A 19,256-nucleotide genomic window follows, 5' to 3' on the forward strand; every position below is an offset into this window, starting at 1 on the left:
AACATTTTGGAAATAAAAAGAGAGACAAAAAATTCTTTTGCATGTAGTGCAGCATTTTTTTGACCACACCCATTTTGTGGCCACACCCCCCTAATTACCATGTTCACTTTACAAAGTTTGGCAGGTTATAAAAATGCGAAAATATTTCTCCTTATCTAAACTGTTAAAATATTACTTATTTTCTTATCTCAAAATTGTTATAAAGCATCTTAGTTGCACCTGTACTGGCCTCTCTGCCAAAAGCCAATTAAGTTAGAAACTTTGTTTTTTTTTCTGGCTGTTCAGTGCAGAGAAAAGAGGGACTTTCCAGTACAAATGAGGGACCTCAGGTTGAGCTGTCAAAAGAGGGACTGTCCCTCTGAAAAAGGGACAGTTGGGAGGTATGTGTGCACATGATCAGTCCCAAGTCTCTGGCTAAAGCTATTATGTAGTAGTTGAACTATAGCTAAGCACATTATTAAGAGACTACTACAAGCTAATTGGTGCAAGATTACAGCTAGCAGGAGACATTGGAGTCTAACTATCATATACAAAACTTATAACTGACTCTGAGAGTCAGGCAAAGCAGCCAGACAAGCACAGTAACTTCTGGTACATTTAATACAACATCGCAGGTGGGTGTGGCCTGTCCCATTATTGCTCTCAGCATAGACAGGAAGAGGAACAGAAGTGAATCATAAGATAATGGCAAAACAGCAGGAATGCCCTTAACCAAAATGGCCACACAAGCAGGTTACTACAATAAGAATAGCCATATCACCTAAAATGATCATATTTATATAAGTTTTGCATACTTTTCTTTCTCTACAATCATTATATTTCTCAGCCATTTGTAAAAACTTCCATTTATGAACCTGTAGTGTTTAACAGCAGCTCTTTTAGGAAAGGTTTGTTCATGTTTATTACTATGCAGCACAGGGGACATTAGAGGCGCCTCTATAGCAGGTCAGATACTTTGGCTTAGCCATGTGGAGCAGAGCTGGCCACTTCTCATCTTGTTTGTATATGGCAATAAGCTTTGTTCTTATTGGTTCAGGAATGTGACTGACAGTGTTGCTTCACAGAATGGTTATTTTATCTGTTTTGTGGAACAAAACTGTCATTTTGTGGAAAGAATGAATCCTGTACTATAAAATCATGCTTTCTGTCGCAGATATCTCTTTTGTCAGTCAAATCTAGCTTGACAAGCACTAGTTAGTTACACAATTATATATTATGTCCAACTTTGTTTTTACATAATTCATTCTGTAAGTAACTTTGCACATAAGTGCGTCCGTTACATGGAGGTTATACATTTGTGCGACAGATTGCTTGTTAAACTGTACAGAATGGAGTTTGTGATATAATGACATCCTTTTGTGCACTAACCAGAATGTGTTTTCATTCTTTAATAGAAATGTCTTTTGTATATTTTTTTTCTCTGTGTATGGTCACAAATACTTATATACCATGAGAGACATTCATTCTGTGTATTAGGGATAGTTTTGTATACAGAATGTATTTGGGACAAACGGCACCCCATAGGGAACAGCAAACTCCAAATGCTTCCAGTGGCTCAGCAGTATGGGGTGCCGTTTGTCCCAAATACATTCTGTATACAAAACTATCCCTAATACACAGAATGAATGTCTCTCATGGTATATAAGTATTTGTGACCATACACAGAGAAAAAAAATATACAAAAGACATTTCTATTAAAGAATGAAAACACATTCTGGTTAGTGCACAAAAGGATGTCATTATATCACAAACTCCATTCTGTACAGTTTAACAAGCAATCTGTCGCACAAATGTATAACCTCCATGTAACGGACGCACTTATGTGCAAAGTTACTTACAGAATGAATTATGTAAAAACAAAGTTGGACATAATATATAATTGTGTAACTAACTAGTGCTTGTCAAGCTAGATTTGACTGACAAAAGAGATATCTGCGACAGAAAGCATGATTTTATAGTACAGGATTCATTCTTTCCACAAAATGACAGTTTTGTTCCACAAAACAGATAAAATAACCATTCTGTGAAGCAACACTGTCAGTCACATTCCTGAACCAATAAGAACAAAGCTTATTGCCATATACAAACAAGATGAGAAGTGGCCAGCTCTGCTCCACATGGCTAAGCCAAAGTATCTGACCTGCTATAGAGGCGCCTCTAATGTCCCCTGTGCTGCATAGTAATAAACATGAACAAACCTTTCCTAAAAGAGCTGCTGTTAAACACTACAGGTTCATAAATGGAAGTTTTTACAAATGGCTGAGAAATATAATGATTGTAGAGAAAGAAAAGTATGCAAAACTTATATAAATATGATCATTTTAGGTGATATGGCTATTCTTATTGTAGTAACCTGCTTGTGTGGCCATTTTGGTTAAGGGCATTCCTGCTGTTTTGCCATTATCTTATGATTCACTTCTGTTCCTCTTCCTGTCTATGCTGAGAGCAATAATGGGACAGGCCACACCCACCTGCGATGTTGTATTAAATGTACCAGAAGTTACTGTGCTTGTCTGGCTGCTTTGCCTGACTCTCAGAGTCAGTTATAAGTTTTGTATATGATAGTTAGACTCCAATGTCTCCTGCTAGCTGTAATCTTGCACCAATTAGCTTGTAGTAGTCTCTTAATAATGTGCTTAGCTATAGTTCAACTACTACATAATAGCTTTAGCCAGAGACTTGGGACTGATCATGTGCACACATACCTCCCAACTGTCCCTTTTTCAGAGGGACAGTCCCTCTTTTGACAGCTCAACCTGAGGTCCCTCATTTGTACTGGAAAGTCCCTCTTTTCTCTGCACTGAACAGCCAGAAAAAAAAACAAAGTTTCTAACTTAATTGGCTTTTGGCAGAGAGGCCAGTACAGGTGCAACTAAGATGCTTTATAACAATTTTGAGATAAGAAAATAAGTAATATTTTAACAGTTTAGATAAGGAGAAATATTTTCGCATTTTTATAACCTGCCAAACTTTGTAAAGTGAACATGGTAATTAGGGGGGTGTGGCCACAAAATGGGTGTGGTCAAAAAAATGCTGCACTACATGCAAAAGAATTTTTTGTCTCTCTTTTTATTTCCAAAATGTTGAGAGGTATGGTTTCAACTACTACATAATAGCTTTAGTCAGAGACTTGGGACTGATCATGTGCACTCACATTCTCTATAGTATGGATGTGTAGGTTATATGAGCAGCCACTCCTGAGTACTGTGTGTAAACAAAAGGGGGTCATTTAGGCAGGGGCAATTTTAGGGGATCATAATCTATTTATATAGAAGCAACAAGCTATACAATGCTTTATATTTATAACAAAAGACTCTAATGATGCCGTCCCCTTATCTGCCCAGTGCTTAACCCTTTCACATCAGAGTGGGTCGAGGGGGGCACAACACTAGAGCAGAGAGCCACAACTGTGCCCATGTCACATGCATGTCCAGGGCCGCCAGCAGGGGGGACAAGTGTTCCGGGCCTGAAGGGGGGCCCAGAAGTGCTGCATTTTTCAAAGAGCTGGGTCCCCTTTACGAGCGCCACGGCCATTTCGCATATTACAGAATGCGGAAGTCCCGGAAAGATGAAGCTGAAGTCCCGAAGCGCGATAAGACCCGAATTCACGAAAGGAGGTGAAGTTGAAGTCCTGAAGCCTTTTGTTTACACACAGTACTCAGGAGTGGCTGCTCATATAACCTACACATCATACTAAACACAATGTGTGTGCACATGATTAGTCCCAAGTAGGGTCGCCACCTTTTTTAAAATGTTTTACCGGCTGCTGGGCGGTGGGGACACAAAGGGGCGGGCCGTGACGTCAAAGTGGGTGGAGCCACGCAACGGACGTCACAGTCGCTAGAAGAAGTAAAACAAAAGGTAAGTTCCATTGAATTGGTGCCAGGCCGAGGGCTCCTTTTAATCTTATTACAAATTTACCGGCAGCTACATTGCCGGTAAATTTGTAATACAGGCCTTGGCAGGTATTTTACCGGCTAGGCCGGTAAAATACTGGCCGGGTGGCAACCCTAGTCCCAAGTCTCTGGCTAAAGCTATTATGTAGTAGTTGAACTATAGCTAAGCACATTATTAAGAGACTACTACAAGCTAATTGGTGCAAGATTACAGCTAGCAGGAAACATTGGAGTCTAACTATCATATACAAAACTTGTAACTGACTCTGAGAGTCAGGCAAAGCAGCCAGACAAGCACAGTAACTTCTGGTACATTTAATAGAAGATGGCAGGTGGCTGTGGCCTGTCCCATTATTGCTCTCAACTTAGACAGGAAGAGGAACAGGAGTGAGTCATAAGATAATGGCAAAACAGCAGGAATGCCCTTAACCAAAATGGCCACACAAGCAGGTTACTACAATAAGAATAGCCATATCACCTAAAATGATCATATTTATATAAGTTTTGCATACTTTTCTTTCTCTACAATCATTATAAGTGCAGCATTATATTTCTCAGCCATTTGCAAAAACTTCCATTTATGAACCTGTAGTGTTTAACAGCAGCTCTTTTAGGAAAGGTTTGTTCATGTTTATTACTATGCAGCACAGGGGACATTAGAGGGCGCCCTCTATAGCTGGCCAGATACTTTGCCTTAGCCATGTGGAGCAGAGCTGGCCACTTCTCATCTTGTTTGTATATGGCAATAAGCTTTGTTCTTATTGGTTCAGGAATGTGACTGACAGTGTTGCTTCACAGAATGGTTATTTTATCTGTTTTGTGGAACAAAACTGTCATTTTGTGGAAAGAATGAATCCTGTACTATAAAATCTTGCTTTCTGTCACAAATATCTATTTTGTCATTCAAATCTAGCTTGACAAGCACTAGTTAGTTACACTATTATATATTATGTCCAACTTTGTTTTTACATAATTCATTCTGTAAGTAACTTTGCACATAAGTGCGTCTGTTACATGGAGGTTATACATTTGTGCTACAGATTGCTTGTTAAACTGTACAGAATGGAGTTTGTGATATAATGACATCCTTTTGTGCACTAACCAGATTTTGTTTTCATTCTTTAATAGAAATGTCTTTTGTATTTTTTTTCTCTGTGTATGGTCACAAATACTTATATAACATGAGAGACATTCATTCTGTGTATTAGGGATAGTTTTGTATACAGAATGTATTTGGGACAAACGGCACCCCATAGTTCCCGACTGTCCATATAGACACCTGCTGTTTTCTCTGTCTCCACCCTCACTCTCATTAAGGCCAGGTACCTATAATCTTATAATCTGCCCAATATAGGCTTATTTAAAGGAATTGTTCGGTATCAAAATAAAACTGGGTAAATAGATAGATCGTGCAAAATAAATAATGTTTCTAATATAGTAAGTTAGCCAGAAAAATGTAATGTATAAAGGCCGAAGTGACTGGATGTATAACATAATAGCCAGAAACCTATACTGTTTTCCATATCTCTGATTGGTTACCAGGCAGTAACCAATCAGAGACTTGAGGGGGGCACATGGGTCATAACTACTTGTGTTTGAATCTGAGCTGAATGCTGAGGATCAATTACAAACTCACTGAACAGTTATGTCCCATGTGGCCCCCCTTATAGTCACTGACTAACTCAGAGTTAGAGAGCTGAAAAGCAGGAAGTAGTGTTCTGGCTATTATGTTACACATCCAGTCACTCCAGTCTTTATACATTACATTTTTGCCTAACTAACTATATTAGAATTTTTTTTCAATTTGCACAGCCTATTTATTTACCCAGTTTTTATTGTTACACTGTTCCTTTAAAGAATAAGTAAACCTTTTAAATAAGGGTGAGTAACTGAGTATATTCTTTAAATGACAGGTTATGTATGTTTTATTATGATTTTGTTTTCAATAATGCTCTTTGAACCCCCCCAGTACTTGCACCCAAATCCTTGCTCCTGTTCTGTGTTACAACTACAGACTTCTGTACAGATCACCTAGGACATGCCTTAATATACAAATCCCTAAATACCTGCTGGGTGTAGCCATACCTCCCAACATTTAAATAAAAAGAGGGACAAAACAATTTGCTGAGCGTAGAGAGGGAAAATGTTGGACCACGCCCATTTTGTGGCCACACCCCTTAATTTCCATGTTCATTTTACAAAATTTGGCAGGTTATGAAAGTTTGAACATATTTCTGGGCTTTTTTTCAGTTATTACAGTTTTGCTAATGAAGGTGAATTGCCCTTTCAGCTGTGAGTATAACTTTTCCCAAGGGACCTGTTATCTTATATTGTTACAATTACTTCTTTGCTTATCTCAAAATTGTTACAAAGTATCTTAGTTGCACCTAATGGCTGTTCTGGGCTCTCTGCCAGAAACGTTGTTTCTTTTTCTGGCTGTTTAGTGCAGAGAATGTCGGGACTTTTCAGTACTGCGGGTTGAGTTGTCAAAAGCGGGACTGTCCCTCTGTAAATGGGACAGTTGGGAGGTATGCGGAAGCGGTTTCTTTGGGTCTTATATTGATATACTAAGAAAAACCATCCTGAAGAACTAGCTTGCTTACCTTCAATGGGAGTTTCTGAATCCAATAACAACTTGAAATCCACTAATAGTGAAAAGATAAGATAAAGAAATTAGCAACTGGAATGTTCTATACAGTCAACAGATTTGACTCCATTTCTGCCGCCCATTCTACACCAATTTAATTGACTGTTATCCTATGTAACCAAATAGTTTCAGGAGATTTCAGTGGGAATATATCTCATCCAATTTACTTGTACACCCCTTCCACTAGTAGACATAAACCTATGACTCCTTTTTAAAACTTGTATTGGAATACTAAGAGCAACAATATATAGTGAGTAATGTACCCCTATCATAAAATATAGGGATATTATAAGTTACAGAGGAGTTTGAAAGGTCGTGGAATTCAAGGAGACTTGAAATATCCTCATAAATTACAATTCGGGGGGGGGGTACATTATTTATAATATGCACAAGTTTGAATGAGTCATGTAATTTAAAACCAATGACATCACTGAACACGTTTTATGGGAATAGAATTTAGATGATATTTATGGCTCCCTTGTGTTATACTGCAAATATTACATTTAACTGCTGGTTCACTTACCTGAATTCTTTGAACTGGTCAATGCCTGCCATTGTTCTGTTAATGAGAATACAATGTGAGAAATTAAGCAATAAGTTATTATCAGTTAACAGGCTGGGCTTGTTTACAAAAGCCGATCCCCAACCCCTTAGAGAACCTGCACAGGAGTTTTGTCGTGGGCGCCTTTTCACTATTGTTACTTCGGCAATTGAAAGCGAAGATGCGCTAGTGTTCATTTCTGCCTAGTGAGGTCTAGGCAGAAAGAGGTCTTGCGCTCAGGTTAATTTGCCTACGGCAGTAAATTTAAAGTTGAATGGACATCTTTATGTTATATGTTGCAGCGTAACAGGAGATTGAGGAAGATCTATGCACTCCAGTGCACTTCGCCTGGTCTGAGCTGGTGAAGTTGTGAAAGAGGTAACGTTCAGTAAAATCCGCATTTTAGTGAATTTGCGGAGAACCGCTAGAGAATTGGCACCTGCACCCATTAGTAAATTGCCGATGTCCCTGTGGGCGGTAATGCCAGCGTTTGCCACTTTGCCCTTTAGTAAATCTGCCCCTATGTCTCTGAAGAGCTCACAATTCATTCTTGTGCTTCTGTCCTGTGTCACATGATGGATAAACACTAGTGTCCCACTGGCAGCCATGCACGCCCAAGCCATCACACTGCCTCCCAAATGTTTTATACACAACTGTGCTATGCTTTGGATCATGAGCTGCTCCACGACTTCTCCAGACTTTTTTCTTGCCACCATTCTGGTAGAGGTTGATCTTGGTTTCATCTGTCCAAAGAATGTTTTGCAGAACTGCACTGGCTTTTTTAGATGTTTTTTAGCAAAGTCCAATGTAGCCTTTGTATTGTTGATGCTTATGAGTGGCTTGTACCTTGCAGTGCCGCCTCTGTATTTACTTCATACAGTCTTCTCTTTATGGCAGACTTGGATATGGAGACTCTACCTCCTGGAGACTGTTCTTCACTTGTTTGGCTCTTGTGAAGGGCTTTCTCTTCCCCATGGAAATGATTCTGAGATCATCCATCACTGTTGTCTTCCGCAGACATCCAGGTCTTTTTGCCTTGCTTAGTTCACCAGTGATTTCTTTCTTTCTCACCATGTACCAAACTGGAGATTTTGCCTCTCCTAATATTGGAGACATTTCTCACATGGGTTTTTTCTGTTTTTGCAGCTTAAGGAGGACTTGTTTCACCTGCATGGAGAGCTCCTTTGTCCTCATGTTGTCTGTTCCACATACAGGCACCAACCCCCCAAATCAACTCCAGGGCTTTTATCTGCTTCATTGATAATGATATAACCAAGGAATTGCCCCCACCTGCCCATGAAATAGCCTTTGACTAAATTGTCCAATTACTTTTGAGCCCCTGAAATGAAGTGATTGTGTTTTAAAAAAAAAAAAAAAGGCTTTAGTTCCTCACATTTTTATACAATCTTTTTGTTCCACCCACTGAATTAAAGCTAAAAGTCTGCAGTTCAACTGCATCTGAGTTGTTTCATTTAAAATTCATTGTGGTCATGTACAGAAAAGTTGTCTCTGTCCAAATATTTATGGACCTAATGGTATGTTCACAGAACCCCGGGTATTTCCTTATATATCACAATAGGGAGTTTATTATTCACACCTAAACTGGAAAGAGTCAGAAGAAGATCTTGATTTGAAATAAATGTAAAACTCGCAAAAGCCTCATTTACCAAAACAGTACAGCGTAAAAAGTGCAAATTTTGAACACAAACCCTATAGAAATGTGTGTAGATATTAGAAGTCACCAAGGAGTTACGTGACCATATAAAAGACCTGCAGCCTCGTGCTTTTATACAGGTATGGGGTGCATTATTCATTATAATCGACAGTGTTTCTATGTGCTGTGCTCTATTATAATACACACAATGCCACACCAGTTTATTCCCCTTTCGTTCCCCTGTGCTTTTCAATGTTCTTCTCTCACTGTAGTCCACCTGTGTTACAGCTGCATTTTTTGTCATCCTTTGATATGGCACATTCTGACATCGAAATGTGCCATTTATATAGTGAATAAAGTGCCCCCTCTTGAAAAACATAAGGATATTATAAGTTACCGAGGAGTTTCATGACCATATAAAAGTACGAGGCCGAAAGCCGAGTTATACAGGTCATGGAACTCCATGGTGACTTCTAATATCCTCATATTTTACAACAGGGGGTACTTTATTTATTATAATACACATGTTTCAGTGAGTCATGTAACAGAAATGACATCACTACTCACCGTTTATAACTGATGACATCAGAACTCACCGTTTATAAGGATATAATTTACAGGATATTCATGTCTTTTGTGTATTATAAGGATAAAAATTACAGTCTGGCCCATAGGGAATTTGCTGATTTGTAGATTTTAAGTATATAACTAACAGGCCATTCATAGCTATTCTGTAGTATATTGATATAATCATAGAGGAATGTAAATATTGCAGTGAATCACTAGTTTACTTACCTTTAAATGATGACTCTGGGTTAAATAATGATGTAAATACAGAATTAAAATCTAACAGAGAAAAGACAAGGTAAGGAGATTACAAAAGGAGGTACATTATTCTTTATAATAAAGTTTATAGTAAAGTTTAGTGACAAATTACATCCCAATAATAACTCATCACTAAACATCATTTATAAAAAGAAATACAATTTACAGGAGTATACAACCACTAGTTTACTTACCTCTAGATGAAGATGTTGTTTTAAATAATGAGGTAAATATTGAATCCAAATCCGCTAATAGAGAGAAGACAAGATATGAAGATAAGCAATGGACAAGTTATGCGGTATTTAGTAAACTGTCTCAGCAGGTCAAACCCTGTACTCTATAGCTTTGTGTTATTACATACAAATGATTGTTGAAAAAAATGTACAAGGCGAGATTGCTACCCATTGTAAGTTCTGTAACCATTTTTTCCTTGAATTTGTTACAATACCAAATACTGTAAAATGGAGCACGAGTAATGAGTGCTTGGGTTAAATAATACAAAGTAGTATTAGGTGGTGCTAGTACAGGTATGGGACCTGTTATCCAGAATGCTCAGTTTTCCGGATAAGGGATATTTCTGTCATTTGGATCTTCATACATTGTCTACTAGAAAATCATGTAAACATTAAGGGGCACATTTACTAAGGGTCGAAGTGAATTTTCGAATTAAAAAACTTTGAATTTCGAAGTATTTTTTGGGTACTTCGACCATCGAATAGGCCAAATTAGACTTTGATTCAAATTGAAAATACTTTGAATATTTGACCATTTGAAAATCAAAGTACTGTCTCTTTAAAAAACTTAGACACTTCACCACTTTAAACCTGCCGAATTGCTATGTTAGCCTATGGGGACCTCCTGGAACCTAGAGCCAAAGTTTGGGTAAATTTTAAAAAGTCGAAGTTTTTTTTTTTTAAATCGTTCGATTCGAACAATTTTACTTACCGTATATACCCGAGTATAAGCCGAGTTTTTCAGCATCCAAAATGTGCTGAAAAAGTCTACCTCGGCTTATACACAGGTCAGAGGTTCCCGACCCGCATAGCCGAGATTGCAGTCACTTTTAATCATTCCTATACCAACAGTACACTTGGGGAGAGACTGCAATATCCCACAATGCCCTCTGTTGGTTATATGAAAGAATAACAGTGCGCCCTCTGTTGGTTATATGAAAGAATAACAGTGACTGCAATATCACACAGCGCCATCTGTTGGTTATATGAAAGAATAACAGTGACTGCAATATCACACAGCGCCATCTGTTGGTTGTATGAAAGAATAACAGTGCGCCCTCTGTTGGTTATATGAAAGATTAACAGTGACTGCAATATCACACAGCGCCATCTGTTGGTTATATGAAAGAACAACAGTGACTGCAATATCACACAGCGCCATCTGTTGGTTGTATGAAAGAATAACAGTGCGCCCTCTGTTGGTTATATGAAACATTAATAGTGACTGCAATATCACACAGCGCCATCTGTTGGTTGTATGAAAGAATAACAGTGCGCCCTCTGTTGGTTATATGAAAGAATAACAGTGACTGCAATATCACACAGCGCCATCTGTTGGTTATATGGAAGAATAACAGTGACTGCAATATCACACAGCGCCCTCTGTTGGTTATATGAAGGATTAACAGTGATGACAATATCACACAGCACCCTCTGCACATGGTAGTGGGACAGCGGGACAATGCACACAGTAATCCGTTTGGCAATTCTCTGTCACCATCAACTTTGCAAAGAAGTCCGGTTGATCGCTGGGGGGGTCGCTTTGGCAGAATGTGCGCTGCTGGGAGACAGGGCTGTAGTTGTGTCTAGGCTTATACTAGAGTCAATTAGTTTTCCCAATTTTCGTAGGTAAAATTAGGTACCTCGGCTTATACTCGGGTCGGCTTATACTCGAGTATATACGGTAGACCGAAAACGGACAAAAAATTCAAAAAGAAAAATTTGCCCAATTCGATGGTCGAATTTCGAAGCTTGATAAATCTGCCCCTAAATAAACCCAATAGGCTGGTTTTGCTTCCAAAAAGGATTAATTATATCTTAGTTGGGATCAAGTACAAGCGACTGTTTTATTATTACAGAGAAAAAGGAAACCATTTTTACATTTTTGGATTATTTTATTACAATGAAATCTATGGGAGACAGCCTTTCCGTAATTTGGAACTTTCTGGATAACGGGTTTCCAGATAAAGGATCCCATACCTATACAGAGAAAAAGGAAATCATTCTTAAAAATTTGGATTATTTCATTATAATGTAGTCTATGGGAGACAGCCATTCAGTAAATCAGAGATTTCTGAATAACGGGTTTCTGGATAACGGATCCCATACCTATAGTACTAAATTTGCACATATATAGATAAATTCCTTTTGCAAAGTCCTTGTGCCTTTTCACCATCAAAACAAAGTTATGAAGAAATAAGTCAAATCAACTGGACTTGCTGTGTTTTTCTTGAAGACGTTTCACCAGTCAACCAACTGGCTTTCTTGATTCAGAATAACTTGCACATAGGATCTTGCTTCGCTATATATCCTCTGAAATGTTGCTCCAATCGGCATAATCTGTTTATCATAATCCACAATGATGTCATTAAGTCAGGTGTTAATTGTATTAGCAAGATTGGAGCTTTGATGTGTTATTAAACCTTCCAGGGAGAGGTGCCAAAACAGCATTGTATGTGTCAGACAATAGATGTCGCACCCTCCCAGCCTCTATTCAAACTTGGTTTTTCAGTTTTTACATATATGGCTTCTTTAACACCTCTCTTGAACCAGTCGCTCTCCCGGCCTAGAATCTGGACTTGGCAGTCTTCAAATGTGTGTCCTTTTTCTTTTAGATGTAGGTACACGGCTGAGTCCTGACCAGAGGAGCTGACTCTTCTGTTCTGCGCCATACGCTGGTGTAACTGTTGTTTGGTTTCCCCACATACAGATCAGAGCACTCCTCATTGCACTGGATACACAATGTTACTCTTCTTGTGCTTTGCGGTTGGCTCTTTTGGGTGAACTAGTTGCTGCCTCAGTGTGTTGCTGGGTTTAAAGCAGATAAGGATGTGGTGTTTATTAAAAATCCTTTTTCCGACACCCCAGCTACATATGGGAGGACCAAGTTCTTTCTCCCGTCCTGTTTTCCAACTTCACCGGTAGTCTTGGTGTTATTGCTTCTTTTTCTACCGGTTTTCACAAAAGCCCAATCTGGATACCCACATGTCTTCAGGGACCCTCTCTCTTTCAACTTAGCCTCTGTGCTGGTGGAGATCTTGTCTGCTCTGTGATGTAGAGTTTTGATGACCCCCAGTTTGTGATCTAGTGGATGGTGGGAGTCAAACAGGAAGCTTTAATAAGACATCAAAGCTTCAATCTTGCTAATACAATCAAAACCTTATTCAATGACATTGTTGTGTATTATGATAAACCGATTATGCTGATTGGAGCAACATTCCAGAATACAGAGGATATATAGCGAAGCAAGATCCTATGTACAAATTATTCTGAATCAAGAAAGCCAGTTGGTTGACTGGTGAATCGTCTTCAAGAAAAACACAGCAAGTCCAGTTGATTTGACTTATTTCTAGAGATCTGCCATGACCTGGATGAATGAGAATCTTCACAAACAAAGTTCTGAAGAATTAGCACTATTATCATTTTAACCAAAAGACAGACTCATTTAATAAAGTAGTTATTTATTCAAAAAAATTTTAAAAAAAAATTAGTTGGCTTTTTATAGATTTGAGAAAAAATTTGGAAAAAAGGGAACGCGAAAATACGTTAAAAAAGTTAACTATTTTGCAATCAAAAACATCTTATATCTTGAATGACAGTCATTGTCTTAGAAATGATACACTAGGATGGAAAAGGGTCTTAGTATTTATGGCAGAATTTAATGAAAAAAGGAAATTGCTAACAAAGATCACATTGTTCTGTGTTATTTTTAACAAAGCTGTAAAATCTCAAGTGCTTCAATTAAAGGATAAGTAAACATTTAAAATAAGTGAATGTAAAATTGATGAGGGGGCTATTCTAAGCACTTTTGTCATTTACATTCATTATTTATTTTGTTTTTATTCCAAGATATTAAGGGATACATGTGCTGTTAATATGAATGAATTTTGTTCCAACAGCGCCACCTGCTGGTCGGTTTCCCACCAGTCTGACCAGCAAGTAGTCAAGGAAGTTGTCAGGAGAAAGAAAGAGGCTGATGTTCTTCTGCTTAGGAAAGATTTGAGAAAGGTTTCTAATTGTTTTCCTAAGCAGAAGAACATCAGCCTCTTTCTTTCTCCTGACAAATTCCTTGACTACTTGCTGGTCAGACTGGTGGGAAACTGACCAGCAGGTGGCGCTGTTGTAACAAAATTCATTCATATTAACAGCACATGTATCCCTTAATATCTTGGAATAAAAACAAAATAAATAATGAATGTAAATGACAAAAGTGCTAGAATAGCCCCCTCATCAATTTTACATTCACTTATTTTTAAGGTTTACTTATTCTTTTACAGTTGCTTAAATGTTCAGATGCATACCCCATTGACTTTTTAAAAAGTTGGCAGCTTAATTTTTGAGCATTTTGTATTGAAATTTGTAAGATTTTATTTTTGAAAACCTGAGCTATAAAATATTCACTAAATTTTTTTCATATCAAGGATTAGCAATCAAAGTTTGGTACAAGACAAGATCTCCATTTAGGACTTTTCTGCTGGCCTCCATAGGGGACTTAAATGTACTTCTCTATCACCCAGATTGAAGTTGGATAAATATCTGGTTTACCTGCGCGTTGTTGATGTTGTAAAGAGATGTTGGCTATTTCTCAAGACTCTATGGCTGCTACATAGTTTATCCTGTGTCTCATATAGTGTATTTCTCAATAGCCATTACTTATACTTGACTATTTATGGATGCTATTTAGGCTTGCCACCTTCCAGCTCCTTGGAGTCTGAGCAGGGAGGTGGGTGGTGACATGCTCGTGGCAGGGCTATGTCATGGCAATTGGCAAGGGGAGCCCTGTCCAGATTTCCTAATTTGGAAAACCTGGCAGGCAGTTTTGACCTGGGCAGCTCTTCTTTTGAAAATAATGCTGTCCAGTTCAACGCAGGACAGGTTGTAACCCTGGTGCTATTTGTGCTCTACTTGCATTTAGCTTTTGTCATTCATAACAAGTCCTTGGGGGTCATTTGTAAACACTGGCCAAATTTGCACCTGGTCACCTACCTATGGTGATTTAGGATTTAGGAAATATCTCAGGTCACATTCTAAAAATCAGCAAGATCTGGGACATGAAAGGAAAATTAACTTCACTTACATTGCAGGTGCACAAGGTTGCCATCTCCAACATAGACTCCCCAGTGTCTGTAGATACCCCACAGGCGCACAAACTCAATCAGATCTCCAGGCTCAGGGGGTGGCTGCTGCTCAAGAACAAAATTTGCAGAAGGTTTTATAAATTAGTCTTTTTGCACCTGTAGGGGACTGGTAAATTAGCCACTCATTATTTAACAGGCATTCTCCTAGTATTATAGGCTCCTAAGCTGGGTCCTAAAACACAGTTAGGAGGGGAACCTGATCCTTCATTTAGCTATACCCCTGTAGTTCAATAAGTGTCCAGTAGGTGGTATGTGTTAAAGTATATAGTACCTGAGCAACAATGTGCTCAGGGTCCATTTTGTTTATCCCCTTGCCTGAGCAGGCAAGAAGGAGGAAGTGGAACCTAGACAGGTCAGGTCTAATAAGGACAGGCTACTCACCTTAAGAGGTCACTCTAGGAGTGGCAGACTATTTAGCTGAGCAGCCTGATGCTCTGACGAGGAGAGTGAGTGGGATTAGGATACGGGTACTAATTGCCCAGAGTAGGGACTAAGTGTACAGACCTAGGGATGTAGAGATTCCCCTCAGGTTCCACTTATGGTAAAGGCTGAAATTTGGGTGTACCTTCATTGCTGCTGTGTATGTTTCCTCCCTGCGGGGACTAATACTGACCATTGGTTCTATGAATATAAGCCGATCCACTGTTGCTCTACATTCCTGCTCATTCTTATGTGAACTTCTTTGCAGATTACCACTGGCACCCAATTATTGTGCTAAGCACTGCCTGTACCCATCACCTGTTGTGAGGGCTCAACCCCTGAGAATTAAGGTCTCATCTAGAAGCAAAATATTGGGGTAAAGATCATAGTTACTGAACTGTGCCACTCAGTTTACTATAGCGTTACCTCAAAGGAGAACTTCGGAACAACACCTTCCTCAAAATCATAGAGAATAACAAATATTATAACTAAAAGCAAGTTACTTTATTTGACTTGTAGTGTAGCCTTCTAGTTACTCTTGCTGACCACACATTATTTGAATGTCAGAGCAGTGTCAACAGGAGAGGCTCTGAATAAAAGCATATCCCATAAATAGTAGCAAAGCCCTGAATTTATCATTCTTAGATTCAGTCAATTACCAAATCCTCAACAAAAGATTCTGTTGAATATTAAATGGAATTCCTAATTTGCATATTAAAATTAGGGAAAATTTTAAAAACGTCATCAGTTGTGAATGAAAAATTTATGCCATCAATGACCTCTCAGTTTCACTCCTGGATAAAAATAGTCAACGCCAATAGAGAACAGATGTGGAAATGGGCACTATCCAATGGCAACCAATTAAAATTGTTTTATTTTTAAGCAAATCTGTAACTTTTTGCCATGAGTACTGCTTACCTGTAAAGTAGCCTGGTTTTAGTAATTGAGCCCTGATGATTACAGCTATAATATTAATTTCAGAATCACTGTACCAGAGGATTAAAAGTAGGATTGATATTTCCTTACCTTATCTGAGAACTTCAGTCCATATCTCAGTTCAGTTGCAAACAGCTGATCAGTGTCCTCCCCCCAAGTCATCTTCTCCCCAACTCTTTTTTTAGCTTCCATCGTGATGTTGTCTTGCTTTTTAGGCTTTAACTTATGATCATATTTCCTAATTATTCTGATGTCCTTCAAATAGTCTAGATCGATCTGCTGTACATAAGCTGTTTCTGAAGGTTCAGAGAATTAGAGATATTATCATTGGATATGAAGATGAAGCAAATGGTAACGTAGTTGACACATTTGCACAGAACCTATTAGTTGACGAGTAGCAAACGGCACCTAATTTTTATGATGATGCTGCAATGTAAAGTAATGTTTGTCCCTCCTCATTCCATCCATTCCTTAAGTACTGTAAGGAGAACATCTGTCTCTACTGGAACCAACTGTAAAGCTGGTCATAAACAGTATGGCCAGGTTTGGTTCAGCAGTTTGGCCTAGTTTGACCATACTACCAGACCGTCTTGCTGTGGATGTCCAATCAAGGGTCAGTTTTGACAGACCATCCTGTTATTCAGTAGCATAACATTAGATCTGCCCACGCTAAAAGTTTTATCTGCTGAAACACCTTGTCATCAGGTGGCTTATACATGGTTGGCCAATGAGGCACAACAGCCCTTTTTTTTAATTTCCTGCAAACTTGATGATTTTGTTTGCTGGCCCAAAAGAGCAAATCAATAGTATCTGGTTATTCCTGTATGTAGCCAGTCATCCATTAGACCTGCAGGCTGGATGCCTTGCAAAGTTGGCCATTATATGTCCAAATAGAAAAATAAGTAAAAGAAACATCTATGCAGACAAGGGTAACACAACAATGATTGGGGCAAAAATAGTGTTAAGTATAGGTTTTTCCATGTTTTCACTTTTATTTTAAAATAACAAATAAAAAAACAAGCAAATACAAAAAGTATTGTAGAAGTGATACCTATATTGGCTAACAATAAAAAAAATAGATTGCAAGCTTTCGGAGCACCAAGGCCCCTTCGTCAGACAAACTACAAATGAAAGCTGGAAAGGCACAGCTTATATTTTGTTAGATCAGTGAAAGTTATTCATGGGCAATAAATTAGGAAGTTACAGATAGATAGAGATCAATTGTAGTGATAATACAATGAATTAAGGTGGGTTGTAAATAGTCCAGGAGTCTGGATTCAGTCAGGTCACAGTGTCACATGAAACCTGACCCTAAATTAAGGCCCTGTCTTAAATTATTTAAGACATTATGGAGTTATTTAACACATTAAGACAGGGCCACAACTTTGGTGGCGGATAAAACATTCGCAAAACAGATTCGCAAACTGCAAATTTAAGTTACTGTCAACGCTATTTTTGCGCACAACAACCTCGCACATTGGGTGCGCTTGCGCAAACTCCCGTCTCATTTGCGCGCGATTTGTGAAAATGTATTCACACTGCGAATTCACAAAAACTGGAAAGACGGGCAGAGCAGTGCAATATATTAGCGTTCAGGAAAAAACATGCGCAATACAACCATTTGCGAAAAATATGTGCTGTGCGAACTTTATACATGACCCCCAATGACTGTTTTATTACACTAAACATAATGTTAGGATCTTTTTTTCATCGAAGGTGAACCACCACTTTAAGAGGGAGATTACTGGCAGACTGTTTATTGAATATCTTGGCCTTGGCAGTTGAAGTCACATTGGCACAGAAGCAAAACAAACGTATACTGGCACAGTTCATCAGTACAATAGCATTAGTACAATAGCATTAGTACAATAGCATTCTCTAACTCTTACCTCTGTTGAGATAGATCACATCTCTGTCTCCTATATAAATACCCCAGTGCTCCTGGTTGTGGAATGAAAAACGAAGTATCTCTCCGGCATCAGGAGGCGGATTCTGAAAGTAAAAGGAAAAATAATAATTCCTGCTTTGTCCCTTTCAGTTACCCTTACAGCAAGTATTGCATATTTTGTGTTGACTACCCTCTCTGCTTTGTTCTAGTGCCTCTGCAATACCAGCTTTTAACTGTTTTCTGTTTTTTTTAACAGTTTTCTCCTATGGCCAACCAGAGAACCTGACACCTTGGAATATACTGTATATATTTTTATACAGGTACGTGGAGGCAATAAGGGGCCGATGGGAAATTTCCTATGCTAGGTCTCATTATAGCAAGGCCCAGCAGGAGATCTTTTTGAAGGCCATGCTACTGTGCTGCTCTGTGCTCCTTTTGCTCTATGTGAGTGAGATCATTTCATATGAAACAAAGGATCTCTTCCCCTTCCCAGCGCGCCGCCGAAAAAGCGCCAGCGCAGCTGGTGTAATTGAATGGGGACGCACATGTCCCCATAATGCGGCTGGGTGGCATGCCGCCCCTATTTTTTGCCGCCCTAGGCCCGGGCCTATGTGGCCTCGCCACAAATCCGGGCCTGATAGAACCTGTTATCCAGAATGCTCGGGACCTGAGGCTTTCTGGATAATGGATCTTTCCATAATTTGGATCTTCATACCTTAAGTTTACTAGAAAATCATATAAACATGAAATAAACCCAATAGGCTGGTTTTGCCTCCAATAAGGATTAATTATATCTTAGTTGGGATCAAGTACAAACTACTGTTTTATTATTACACAGAAAAAGGAAATCATTTTCAAGAATTTGGATTATTTGGATAAAACGGAGACTATGGAAGACGGCCTTTCTGTAATTCTGAGCTTTCTGGATAACGGGTTTCCGGATAACATATCCTATACCTGTATGTCTTAAATATGTGCTTGGGATCAGCAATCTGTTTTATTGCTGTGCACACAATCGGTCCGTACAGTTATACATAATAAACCTTCTCTGGCTGAATTTTCCTGATCTCAGCTTTTG

At 38.7% G+C, this 19,256-nt stretch overlaps 1 protein-coding gene across 3 annotated transcripts in view; it reads right to left on the reverse strand.

Annotated features, from left to right (window-relative positions):
• The window catches only part of LOC108700612, a 47,389-nt gene that overhangs the window by 10,516 nt on the left and 17,617 nt on the right, over positions 1 to 19,256 (reverse strand). For all 3 annotated transcript variants that reach the window (XM_041574531.1, XM_041574529.1, XM_041574530.1), the window contains exons 6-12: positions 18,180 to 18,282; positions 16,381 to 16,586; positions 14,874 to 14,979; positions 9,758 to 9,811; positions 9,534 to 9,584; positions 7,067 to 7,102; positions 6,500 to 6,541 (exon numbers count right to left, since the gene is read on the reverse strand). In XM_041574531.1, coding sequence (XP_041430465.1) covers positions 6,500 to 6,541; positions 7,067 to 7,102; positions 9,534 to 9,584; positions 9,758 to 9,811; positions 14,874 to 14,979; positions 16,381 to 16,586; positions 18,180 to 18,282 — 598 coding nt within the window. The remainder of the gene's footprint in view (positions 1 to 6,499; positions 6,542 to 7,066; positions 7,103 to 9,533; positions 9,585 to 9,757; positions 9,812 to 14,873; positions 14,980 to 16,380; positions 16,587 to 18,179; positions 18,283 to 19,256) is intronic.

This window comes from Xenopus laevis, chromosome 8S (assembly GCF_017654675.1).
Source record: "Xenopus laevis strain J_2021 chromosome 8S, Xenopus_laevis_v10.1, whole genome shotgun sequence".
Lineage (NCBI taxonomy): Eukaryota > Metazoa > Chordata > Amphibia > Anura > Pipidae > Xenopus > Xenopus laevis.